General features: G+C 34.8%; 2 protein-coding genes across 3 annotated transcripts in view; both read left to right on the forward strand.

The window, feature by feature from the left end:
- The first annotated feature begins 245 nt into the window (after positions 1-245).
- Positions 246-1386, forward strand: LOC118747559 (chitooligosaccharidolytic beta-N-acetylglucosaminidase-like). The gene has a single exon (XM_036481608.1). It carries the CDS (start codon positions 246-248, stop codon positions 1353-1355), a length of 1110 nt encoding a protein of 369 aa, XP_036337501.1. The 3' UTR covers positions 1356-1386.
- Positions 1387-2592: 1206 nt separating this feature from the next.
- The window catches only part of LOC118747754 (tyrosine-protein phosphatase non-receptor type 4), a 24887-nt gene continuing 13894 nt past the window's right edge, over positions 2593-13585 (forward strand). For both annotated transcript variants that reach the window (XM_036481877.1, XM_036481878.1), the window contains exon 1: positions 2593-3318. The gene's annotated coding sequence lies outside the window, so the exon portion shown is untranslated. The remainder of the gene's footprint in view (positions 3319-13585) is intronic.

Raw genomic sequence — 13585 nt, forward strand, 5'->3', positions numbered from 1 at the left:
TGATCTTAATTTTTTCGATAAAAAATAATCGTTATTTTGTATATATATATTTATAATCGTAAAATAACGGTCAAATTTGATCGAAAAATATAAATCCAAGTTTTGCGATCAAATTATTTTTATACTAAAAACCATAACCGTTACGGTCTCTGCTATATTTAAGATACCTTAATATTGCAGGGAAACTAAACACATATTACCAAAAAATTATCGACATCATCCTGGATATCGGTTACAATTTTTTTATGATTTTTTCAGATGCCCTTGCGATGGTTAAACTCAACACCTTTCATTGGCACATTACAGATTCTCAAAGTTTCCCACTAGAGATCAAATCCCATCCAGAACTTCACAGATTTGGCGCATATTCGCCTAGTAAGGTTTATACACATGAAAAAATTTCCGAAATTGTGCAGTATGGACTGATTCGTGGCATCCGAGTAGTCCCCGAATTTGATGCTCCCGCCCACGTGAAAGAAGGTTGGCAACATAAGGGTATGATCGCTTGTGAGAGCTTTCAGCCCTGGAAGAGATATTGTGGAGAACCACCATGTGGGCAACTAGACCCCACTGTAGATGACATTTATCCGATATTAGAAGATATCTATCGTGAAATATTTCAACTATTTTCACCAGATGTCTTTCATATGGGAGGTGATGAGGTGCTATCTAAATGTTGGCATGGCACTGAGAGTATTCGCGAATGGATGCAATTAAAAGGTTGGGATTTGCAAGAGGAAGATTTTCACCGGCTCTGGGGTTATTTCCAAACAAAAGCACTCGAAAGAGTAGATAAAGTGTCCAACAACAGCAATCAATTAATCACACTGTGGACAAGTAGTCTTACACAAGAGCCATATATTGATCAATATCTTAACAATTCCAGATATATCATACAAATTTGGACACGTGGTTCAAGCTCCGAAATTAAAGCGATCTTAAAACGTGGCTTTCGCGTTATTATTTCAAACTATGATGCTTTATATTTTGATTGTGGTGGACCCAGCTGGGTAGACATTGGCAATAACTGGTGCTCACCGTATATTGGCTGGCAGAAAGTGTACGATAATAATTTGGATAACATAGCTGGGGAATATAAATCGCTGGTTTTAGGAGCCGAAGCGGCAATTTGGTCCGAGCAAATCGATGAATACACACTGGACTACCGATTATGGCCACGTTCAAGCGCATTAGCAGAACGTTTGTGGTCGAATCCCGTTGGAAATTGGCGTGAAGCAGAATCACGAATATTATATCATCGCGAACGATTAGTAGCCAATGGTATATACGCGGAAGCTCTTCAACCAGAATGGTGTCTGCAAAATGATGGTGAATGCCCAGTGAAAAGAGGTTGATATACATACATACATACATATGTACTTATACAGGTTGTACGGAGTACGAATAAATTTATTTATATATTTTTAAATAAACCAGTTAATATTTACTGTACATTAGGGTGCGCTTAATCGATCAGCCTCAGTCTGTTATCGGACGTTTCGTCGTGGAGGCTGAATGTTCCGACAGTGGCGCCAAAGATCCCTTCCTTGCACACCTTGGCATTGAAGTCCCCAAGCACGATTTTGACATCGTATCGGGGGCAGCGCTCCAAGTGTTCATGGAGATCCTTGGACGCCTCGTCCTTCTCTTCCATAGGGGCATGGGCGTTTTCCGTGGTCGCCATTAAAAAATGGTGGTTTTATCCGCGGCTTTCTGAACTTTTCCATTGGGCGGAGCTTTAACGTTTTACGCCTTCTCACTTTAGCTTGCTCTCAAACGGGTGTATGGTTTCTACCCAGGGGATTTGTGGATATAAATATCCGGACGTTGTGAGCTGCGAACGGAACCATCCTATAGGCAGACTTTCCTATTTAATAGGCGGCACACACGGTGCGTCTGACTCGCGAGTCATTTGTGTACGCGGTGACTCGCCTTCGACTACACACAGTTGAATCATTCAGAGTCATGCCGGGTGTCATGTTGGTGTAACTAACACATATTTATTTTCACAAACACATCCAAACCGACTCACGAGTCAGACGCAAGGAGTATGCCGCCCATTAAAATTCACTATTGCTGAAAAATTTGCTCTCATCACGATTCTTTGATCAAAAAATCCTCCACACCGAGAGTAGAAAAGCACGTTCGACTGCGTAAATTGGATCATGGTGTTCAGCGCTTTTCAAACTGTCATAAGTTCGATAAGCTGAGTTGAGTGCTGAGAGCCTGAAAAGCGCTCAATATCTAAACAACTTGGTGTGGAGGCCTACCCGAAGAAAATTGATAATACCCTAGAACCAATTAGATTAGAGTAGTTGGATCATGGATAATAGCAAAGTTATGAGCAATAGTAAATAATAATTTTGTGCTGGTCTAATTCCAATTTTCGTAAATATTTATCTAAAAAGTTTTATCATGAAATAATTTCCTCTAGATAAATTGCCTCGTAATGTTACACTTTTTAGCCAATCGATCACCATCAATAATTACGCACCTGTCAAAATGGACAGTGGACGCTTCCATGCAACCCTGATTACCAGCGGCCGCCATCATAATTGCTTCATTTGCTTTGTGATTGAGATTTTCAGTTCGATTTCCGTGGTAAAGCGAAATGTCAGATAGCCGATTTTTTTAAGTTTTAAGTGGCAGACGGTGTTTTGTTCATCTGATCAGCTTTTAGTTTCTGTTTAATTTATTAAAAAACTAAAAATGTGCATTAGAAGATTATTAGAGAAGTGCTTTTGCTAATCTTTTTGTTTGTGTTTTCTCGCCTAATCGGAAATGCTAAAATTTTTTCCGGAATTTTAGTTTGTGCAACCTATTTATGTATGTATGTGCCGCCGACATAAATGTCCAACAGAAGTGAATCGCATAAACTTTGATAAATTTACGTGAATTAGTGAAAAATCCTTGAAGCAAAACATTCAATAGCATTCTGATGATGAAAATTACTGCAAGTAATTTTGCCATGTGAATACGACTTTTTTTGTTCATTTAATTTTGATGCAAGAAGTGAATCCTTTGGGAACCTCCCGTGCATGTGATAAAAGATTTCTTCTTAATCTGAAGCTTGTATTTTTGCAATCTTTGCCCTTTGCTGCTGCTCGCATTGACTAAAATAAATCTTGCGGGCTGTTGTACGCAGTATGTACATACAAATTAGTGCACATTACGGGGGGGAAGGTAAAATTTCGTATATTTGTCACTGCCTCCGAAAGGGAAGTACATATAATAACTTAAAGGAATAATCTAATTAATACTCCGCTCAAATATCTCATCCTTCATGATTTTTTAAACAAAATCTATAATTACACCGAGGTAAGTTAAAAGTGATTTCAATTTTATAAGGTTACACATTAACTGATAAGGAATTCACAAAAACGTTGCATTACATACGATTAAGTCTTTAAAGTACAAACATACATATAAAAAAATATATGAATATAATATATATTACTAAATATATATGTATATCTATATACTTATCGCTAGCTTAAGTAGCTGTTAGATGTGGCAAGTGCAAGTCCTTTTTAAAAGTCGGTCAAACTCACGAATTTCCAAAAGTGATTGCAGGAGCAGCTACACCTTGCATTTAAAGTGACTTCCGAAAGCAGCTTTTATTTCCGAAAATCACACTTTCCGAAACTACTTTTGCCAGTGAATGCAGAAAATTCCACTTTCACTTGTGTTACCAGACATTTTTATTCTCATAACAATATTACTGGCCTGAAAATTTTTTAAAAATGCTAAAATGCGCACAAAACAACCACAAAATGTCGATTGCGCTTATATTTAAATTATTCATATCAGGAGAAGATATTAATTACAAGTATTTTATTAAATGTGATGTAACATTTTTAAAATCTTATACAAATACAGAAAAAAACTCTTCACACGGCAGCACTCGGTTGGTTCGACAACGCTTGCAGCAAAAACAAAAATGCAGGTGCAACACGAGCAAGTTGAAATTATTTCTCGAAAGGATTTGCGTAATTTCATTTGCAGTTACACCTTGCCACTTTTATTTTCGAAAGTGATTTCTGCAAATCTGCTAAAAACACTTTATGGCTGTTTACACAAGAAAGTAGACTTTCGATTTCGCATTTTGCTCTAAAAGAAGCGCCTGCATTGCCACGTTTAACCGTACCTTTAGAGTAAAAAGTTGCTAAGTCCCATTTTATAAATTTAAAATTTTACATACAGGAGAGGAAAAAACTTCTTGTAGCCATTTTATTCGAATATTTCGCGAAACTTTGAATACAACATTTCGCGCGTTTAAATCAAAACTTCATAAGAATCAGATGAATTCCAAACCGCAAAAAATGCAATGGGGGACCCATAAAAAATCGTCGTTAGCATAAAAAAATGATAAAATAAAAAATTGGGTATTATTATTGGAAGTCTCCTGAATAGAAACAGAGTTTTCCGATCGAAAAATATTGCTTTTTTCCCCACATAAAATAATTAGGAGGATTCACAAGACGTATTAACCGTCGTAAAAGCTTACATTTTTTAATGTAAAATAACGGTTAAAATGGTTTTGGGGGAGGGGGCTAATTATATATATTTTTTATAAGTTTAAAAACATATCGGTGTAGTTTGAAATCCTCTAAAACCATTAAAGTCATTATTTTACATAAAAAATGTTGAGCTTAAGATTTTACAGCGGTTACCACGTCTTGTGAATCCCCTAAATATCTTTCTTTTTTTACCGAAAAAATAGGGGTATTCTTTTTTCCCATTTAGAAAAATCCTTGGGGGTGAAAGGTTAACATTTTAAACTTTTTTGTTGGACCAGCCTAATGCAGTTATGTGAACATTATATTTTGCTGGTTGGGTGATTTAAATTCTTTTTGTCACAACTGCTAATAAATAATAAATCATTTCATACTTATGCCCTTGTTGAATTGTACGTACATATGTATGTATGTAAATGGAATATCATAAATGCATGCATTTGCAACATTCGTATGCTTGCACTTGTAAATATACATACATACATACATAGAAAAGCGCAAGCATAGACCGCAATGGGGTTATTTTGTGTTGACTAAGTAAAACCCCACAACTGCTATAAAAACTAGGCGAAGCCGTAATTAATGCAACGTTGCAAATTGTGTATGACACTAGGTGGCAAGCAACATCGATCCAAATGGTAACTGTTTTTGTATAATTCATTTGTAAAACGCCTAGTAAAGTTTTCCAACAGTCCTTTATGGGGGTTGAAACTCAAAAGCTTGAAGTAAGAAAGACAACCAACTACATATTTTTTTTTTTCAAATACGATTATTTATTTTTTTTTATTTTTATTTTATTTTATTTATTTATTTTTTACAGTCTGTTAGACTTATATTGCAACAAAGATTTAACATTCTTATAATTAGATTTTAGATTTAAAATATAATATAAATATTAAATATTAAATACAAAATACAAAATGCTCTACAGAAATTTTTAAATAACATTATTTCTTTATCACTGCAATTATTTTATGTCATTATACACGCATGCAATTTCCTGGAAGTTATGTAGACGGTTGGAAAGGCCGAGTTTCCAATCCGCGCTATTCTTTTTGGGTTACTCCATTTATTGATATCTCCTGGGTGGTCAGAAAGGCCGAGTTTCCGATCCACCCAGTCGCGCTTTCGTGACGGTTAACGGTTGGAAAGGCCTAGTTTCCAATCCGCTCATTTATTGTTTATTATCTAAGGGTCTAGGTAGTCGGAAAGGCCGAGTTTCCGATCCGCCTAGTCTCGATATCTTGGTGGTTGGAAAGGCCTAGTTTCCAATCCACGCTATTGTTGATACATCACTATCTTGTAGGCTGCGTTCTACAATAGTCAAATAGCAGCCGCTTGAAAAGAGTGATAGTATCACAATTTTTTATAGCCTCTGGTAATTCATTGAAGCACTTTAAGCCTTTATAGAAAATATTTTTTTTGTCCACTTCTGTTCTATACTTCGGGAGTCTGAAGCTGTTATTCTCTCTCAACAAATATGTATGCGTCTCATTTATATATCGGAGATTATCGCTAAGATAATCCGGCAGGTTGCCCTTCTTAATATTGTACACAAATTTATTTGCATACACACTGCACTTTTGATGCAAATGCGGGTGTCTAAATCAGTTTCAATGCGCAATTTATTTAGGCAAATAAATAAATAAATAAATAAAATATTTATAAACCCTAATTGCAAGTTTTGCTACTATTTGAGCATAGACATACAATATGTACGTTAGGGCGGGTTGATTTTTTTTTTTAATCGTATTGCAAAAACATAAACTACATAACATTCTAAGAAAATTCTCCGAAGAATCTATGTATCTAAAATAAAATCCTAATCCGCGCCTCTCGACTTGAAAATTTATATGGCCGCCTTGCCAAAAAAATAAATGTTAGAAAAAATTGGTTTTTCCAAAAAGAAATCGAATTTTCTGAATAAAATTGTTTTGTAAGGTAGTTCTTTTGCACTTAATATTTTTTCTACACTCAAAATTTGTTTCATTAAAAAACTAACTTCTAACTATTTTTTATACAGAACGCAAATCAGAGGATATGCAAATTGGGGTTCAACTGCTTTTTTGATTATTGAATATTTTAATTAGTCTCAAAACAAAACCTGTACTTATTGCATAAACTATAATATAATATAATAAAACATAATATATTTCAAAAAAAGAAAATAATTTTAGCGAAAGAAGAGGAAACAAATTTTCAAGTCGAGAGGCACGGATTAGGGATGATTTTAGACCCATGGTTTCTTCAGAGAATTTTCTTAGAATTCAATATAGATTACGTTTTTGCTATACGATTTTTAATTATTTTTTCATCCATACAAATCAACCCGCCCTAATGTACGTGTTTAATGCTTATACCTGTTATTTTAAACGTTCACCTTAGTTCATATTTGCGGATTTTATTTTGGAAGCTCAAAACGATACTTCGTTCATGATCATAAGTTTGTGGAAGTATTTGAACATATGTATATGTATGTACACATGTAAATATGTATATTTATATACACATGGTATCGGCTAAATTTAGAGTTTTGTGTAACGCCGTATATAGCTTATGCCAAATGACTCAACATCCAACCTACACTCTGCCATTGTAACTATGCTCTGGTACAATCCCAAGAAGACAATTTCAAACTGGGTTGAGATGTTCTCAAAATCGCGCTGACTTTTGTTGAACTGCGTGAATTAAGTTCTGTTTGTAAGACTGGGTGAATCGGAAACTCGGCCTTTTCGACCACCCAGGAGATATCAAGATATGGAGTGGCCCAAAAAGTATAGCGCGGATTGGAAACTCGGACTTTCCAACCGTCTACATAACCTCCGGGCAATGACATGCTTTTATATTGATATAAAATAATTGCAGTGAAGAAATAATGTTATTTAAAAATTTCCGTAGAGCATATTATGTTTAATATTTAATATTTAAATTTTAAATCTAAATCCAATTCTAAGAATGTTAAATCTTTTTTGTAATAGAGGTCTAACAGACTGTAAAAAATAAATAAATAAATAAATAAAATGCGATGCATTTAATTACATAACATTACAAAAACATGTATGCACATTTAGCCAAAACAAGAGCCGCCTTATTAGGCACCCTGAAATTGTGCATAAGGAAACTGTGCATACGAAATAATGCATACTAAAAACCCGAAATAATGCATATCGTCGCCTAGGTAAAAGATTGTCGTATGTTACGCAGGTACGTATGACGCTTACGACAATCTTTTACCCAGGCTATGATATACATATGCACAGTTTCGGTTAAAAACCAAAGTAATGCATATAAGAAAGTCGAAGTAATGCATATGACAAAAAACCGAAATAGTGCATACGTGAAAACAAACTTCTTCCTGCGTTGGCGGCCTTCGGTCACGCTTCGGGATTATAACCCTTACTAAGTAGAATTCTCCTTTCTGTGTTGCCAGAAAAGGGGGGCAGAAGTATTTTTGTGCAGAACTTGTTTCTATGTAGGAATTATAACCCATACTAAGTAGAAGTAATTCATATTGAAAAAAAACGAAATTATCCATATGCACACTTTCGTTTGAAAACCCAAATAACATTTGCATGCAAAAACCGAAGTAATGCATAAATGCACAGTTTTGTTTTCGGGTTTTGAGAGAAAATGATATGTAGGGCTCACTTAACACCATGCCCCATCAAAAAAAGCTACAATTAACTCCGTTGTACAATTTTCAATATAGCAATTCCATCGACAATGGGGCATGGTGTCAATTTAGCATTACACACTAAATTTTGTTCGTAAAACGGTCAACTCGATTTTTTCCAGAAAAGTGAAAGCTACAAATTTTTTCTTTTCACAACAAATTTACATCAAACAAGTAAAGAAGTATAAGTTCGAGCGAAACTGAACTATATATACCCGGCGCATGTATCAAATATCGTCGACTTTTTCTAAACTACATTTGCATGATAAGCAGGAGGGTTTTTCCCGATTTCAAACTTTTTCGATAAAATTCTGACTTATGGTCTGATTATGCATACTTCGCATAACTTCGCACAACTTCGCATAAACTTCAAACTGTAATTTCGTATGTACTTTGTATGTATTCCATTACCCAGAAATTAGCAGAACTTTTAAAAACTTAGCGATCTGTTGAGTTTAGATATTGCTTCACATTTTCTTAAGTTACATTTTTAGTGCACTGGTACAAATGGTTGTGCGAAGTTATGCGAAGTATGCATAATCAGACCCTTAGACTTGATGAAATAATTGAACCAAGTTTGGTAGAAATCTATAAAGTTGTTAGCGAGATAGACCTCGTAGTCATAAAGTGGGCGGTGCCACGGAGTTTTCGAATGTCTGAAATTTACCGCTATTCGGGAAGTGGCTGTAATTTTAGTCTGATTTGAATAATTTTCAACAAATTTCTTTCTTGTACTCAGGTTATTAAGTGCACTGAGCTTGGTAGAAATTGATGAATCGGTTACCGAGATATACATTTGTGGTCATAAAGGGGCAGCGCCACGCCCATTATCCAAAAATTTATAATAATCCAATTTTCTGCTAAGTAGTTATTGTAATTATCTATTTTGAGTCAATTAGCTTCAGTAGTTACTGATTTATCGCAGTTTTCGTATTTCTGTAAATTACCGTTATATGGAAGGTGGGCGTGGTTATTGCCCAATTTCAAAGATTTTCAACAGATGCCTTAGCTAGGCCCTAGGCAAGGCGCGTACAGCATTTCCTAATAAGTGGGCGTTGTCGCGCCCATTTTACAAAAATTTCATGATAATACTATTTTTTAACCAAAATTTTGCTTCCCATACTAATTTTCAACAATTTGGTTCCAATATTTACTGAAATATCGTAGTTTTTGCGTTTTTTTTCGAAAATGCCGTTGTATGGGAAGTGGGCGTGGTTACAGCCCAATTTCGCCCATTTCCAATACCAACCAGCCTTGGATACAGGAAAGCCTACATACCGAATTTCGTTGAGATATCTCAAGTTTTACTGGAGTTATCGTGCACACGGACGGACAGACAGACATGGCTTAATCGACTTCTCTATTCATTCTGAGCATTTATGTATATGTACATTTGTCTATATCTATCTCGATTCGTTTCGGCTGTTACAAACAAGTGCGCTCGGGTATAAAAATGTACAATTAAGCCTTTCGAAAAGTGCTAAATTGACGGACGTCCTTTTGTAAGGGCTTCTAGCTGCTGAATTAATCTTTCGAAATTAAGCTTTGTCCAAAAGTCGGTAGATTACCCACTGGGGACCTAACAAAATTAAAAAAAAAACTTTCTCCTATAAAACTGTATAACTACACTGTAAAGAATGAAAAATTAGATAGGCCTTGCTATATTGCAGTAACGATATCTACAAACATACATACATACTATAAACATACTTTTGTTTCAATAATTCATTTAATATATTTTTCTGCACAACTTCCAAATCTATACGGTAAAACTTTCTACGAAAACCATACCAAAAGCTAGACCATAAAAAATATGTTATAAAAAACTTATTTTTTTTATTATTCAAATGGACTAGTTTGGAGTTCATTGACCGTAATATGTTTTTTTGTTTGTTCATTTTGACTTGTCGTATACTTTGTGACCGCTTAAATGTATTCAGTTTCCGGCGGAATCGTGGTCTGTGGCGATGCTGCAAAGTAGCTGCCTTAATGGGACCAACTAATTTCAGACTAACAATGTATTCATAATGATAATCTTCACCTTTCGCAAACAAAAATGAGGTCAAAGCAGTGCTTAGTGGTTGTTACTTGTGGTCGTTCATATCTATATAAATTTATATGGGCATGTACACTAGGATGGTCCAAAAATACACGTGAAAAAGTAAAGTCGGAATTTTTATGTTCTCGACCGAAATGCTTAAAAATCAATTTTTTTCTGTCGGAAAACTCTGTTTCTCTGCAGCTGATTCCCAATAATAATAATACTCAATTGTTATTTAACCATTTTTTCATCGCAAGTATAATTTATATGTCCGCCAAAAACCCACAAAAACCCCAAAAAATTCAGTGGGGGGACCAATAAAAAATCGTCAGTATTGAACAATGGTTAAATAAACAATTGGGTATTATTATTGAAAGTCTCCTGAAGATAAACAGAGTTTTCCGATCGAAAAATATTGATTTTCCAGAATTCTATACCATTTCAACGTAAAGTTGTTTTTTCCCCATATAAAAATACATGGAAAACTTTGAGCGCTTTGAGCGACCTATAAATATTTTTTGATTTCATAATAAATAAAATTATAGTTTAAAAAACTAAAACCTCGCTATTGGATTTTCATTCGTACTGTCATAAAGTATGTAACTTGAGAATAGAAATCGCTGCATCTTTTAGGCGCATCAATATTACATAGTTACATCCCGAGCTAATAAAAGGGAGGTAAAAATAGGGGTATACTTTTTTTCGATATAGAACAATCCTAGAGGGTGAGAGCATTACAATTCCGACTTTACTGTTTTTGGACCACCCTAATGTACACAGTACATATACGTCAGTAAACATACAGTGTACGACAAAACTAAAGCACGAAACTTCCCATACCACCACAACCAGAAATAAAACTTACAAACACTTGGTAATAGCAATTCTTTTTATGGTATTTAGAAGGGGGTACAGTTGTTGTTATATCACAAAAAAATAATACAATAAAACTTCATACTAAACTAAAATATTAATTCAAACATAAAGGTGGTCTTAAATATGCTGCGACAAAACTAAAGCACATTGGTATATAATTGGAAAGAAAAGTTGATTCTTCTAATATTTCGTAGCGAAGCCCTTGTTTTTCAATACCGCGGCACATCTTCGTGGCATAGACTCGATCAAGTTATTTAAAACATCTATGGAAATGCTTTCCCATGCTTGTTCTACCTGAACAAACAAAGAGTCCTTGTTTTTGCAGTTTTCGCGTTCTATTTTCCGATCTACAATCTTCCATAGATTCTCAATTGGGTTGAGATGGGGTGACTGTGCAGGCCACTGCAACACTTCAATTTTATTGGCAACAAACCACTCTTTTACACATTTAGCGGTATGCTTCGGATCATTGTCCTGCTGGTATATCCAGTTTAATGGCATTTCCTCCTCAGCGTGGGGCAGCATAATTGTTTCGAGAATGTCTTTGTACACAAATCTGTCCATTATGTCATTAATTCTATGAATTGGACCCACTCCATTGCCGGAAAAACAGCCCCACACCATTACGTTGCCTCCACCATGCTTTACTGTGCCTTTTGAGTAGCGTGGATTTAAGCGTTGCCCTTTAGGTCGGCGTACTAGCTTCAGTCCATCAGAACTTTTGATGTTGAACTTGGATTCATCAGAGAAAAGGACGGTTCGCCACTTGCTAATGGTCCAGTTAATGTGCGTCTTTGCAAATTCGACTCGTGCTCTACGATTCTTTATTGAAATAAAAGGTTTTTTAGCACTTCTATAAGTTGGGAAGCCGCCTTCGACAGTTCTTCGCTGAATGGTTCTAAGGCTAACGTCCAATGAAAATTCACTTCTCAGGGATCTCGCCGATATGAAGGGATCTTTCTGGACCTTTCGGATGATTAATTTATCCTGACGAGTAGTGGTTTTGCGGGGCCTGCCACCTAAATGTATGGTATCACAGGAGCCGGATGACCGAAAACGGCTTATTGTTCGGGAAATTACGGTGTGGTGAATCATGAATTTTCGAGAAATATTGAGAATCGATTCACCTCCATTAAATTCATCTATAATTTTGTTACGTAATACCGCGTTATACTTATTTCGGGCCATTTTTAACGTTTTTTTTTTACCTTAGCTCGAAAATGTAGTAAATGTCGTTAAAAACACGCAATAACACTGATAATGCTTTATTTATGCTTGACGTATAATATTTTATATCCTAACGGTTCTGATTAATGACTCACGGTCAGCTATGCATAGAAATTTGAGCATGTCCTTTAGTTTTGTCGCAGCAAGTTTTTGCAGGTGGTTTGTTTTTGCACATAACAGTACTATTTTCCCAATAACAAACTGGAACACTGTTTTTTTTTTATCATATATACTTGTTATTATAAGTTTAAGAAAAAAAAATTGAAGGATATAACCATTTGTTGTCTTTTTTTAACTTAACGAGTTCAGGAGAGACTTCGTGCTTTAGTTTTGTCGTACACTGTATGTATGCAATATATCTGTATGTATGTTGTACACTAAAAAGCATAAATTGCAGACTAAAAATTTTACATTCGACAAGTTACATACATATCTTCGTTTAAAGTACAAAACCGCGTATCAAAAAATTCAAAACCGCGTATGAGAGGTTGCATAAATTATTTTTAGAGAGTAAAAACACTTATATTTCAAAATGGTTGTCTTTTTTATAAGGCAATCGCATTTTTGGCTAGTATATTTCAGGTGAGCTTCGGTGAGCAAATTCAATTTTTGGCAAAAAATGTCAGTTACGCGGTTTTGCAGAACGACGATACGCGGTTTTATACTTTAAACGACGATATGTGTATACAGTCAGCGTCAAAAATATGAATAACCAGACGTTTCTTTATTTATATTTTCCACACCAAATTTTTCTTATTTTTTTTTTTATAAAAATATAGTTAGTTCAACAGCAAAAACCAGCATAACCAGTTTTTCAGTTTCATATATATAAATCGGGAAAATTCAAGAACTACCAAAAAATTTTCATCAGAATTTTCAACCTTTCAATTCCATTTCCTAGAAAAATTCTGGGTATGCAGTTTTGTAATTTTAGTATAATAAGGTGCACGTTTCAAGTCTATAAAAATTACCGTCGATTTTTGAGATTTTTTTTTTGTCGACGGTGTTGAGCATTTTCTTCCATATAAAAATAGATTTTGTTCATGCGTTATATGGAAGAAAATGCGAAACACTCAAGACAAACAATTCACAAAAATCAACGGTAATTTTTAGAGACTTGAAATTTGCGCCTTATTGCATTAAAATTTTAATGACCTCTGAAATGAAATTTTCAATATCTCAATTCTATCGACTAGGTGTATGATGTCAAGTTAGCACTACATACCATTTTTTCTTAAAAAACGAGAGCTA

Source organism: Rhagoletis pomonella, unplaced genomic scaffold, assembly GCF_013731165.1.
Source record: "Rhagoletis pomonella isolate Grant_MI unplaced genomic scaffold, Rhpom_1.0 Rhpom_scaffold_00012, whole genome shotgun sequence".
Classification (NCBI taxonomy): domain Eukaryota; kingdom Metazoa; phylum Arthropoda; class Insecta; order Diptera; family Tephritidae; genus Rhagoletis; species Rhagoletis pomonella.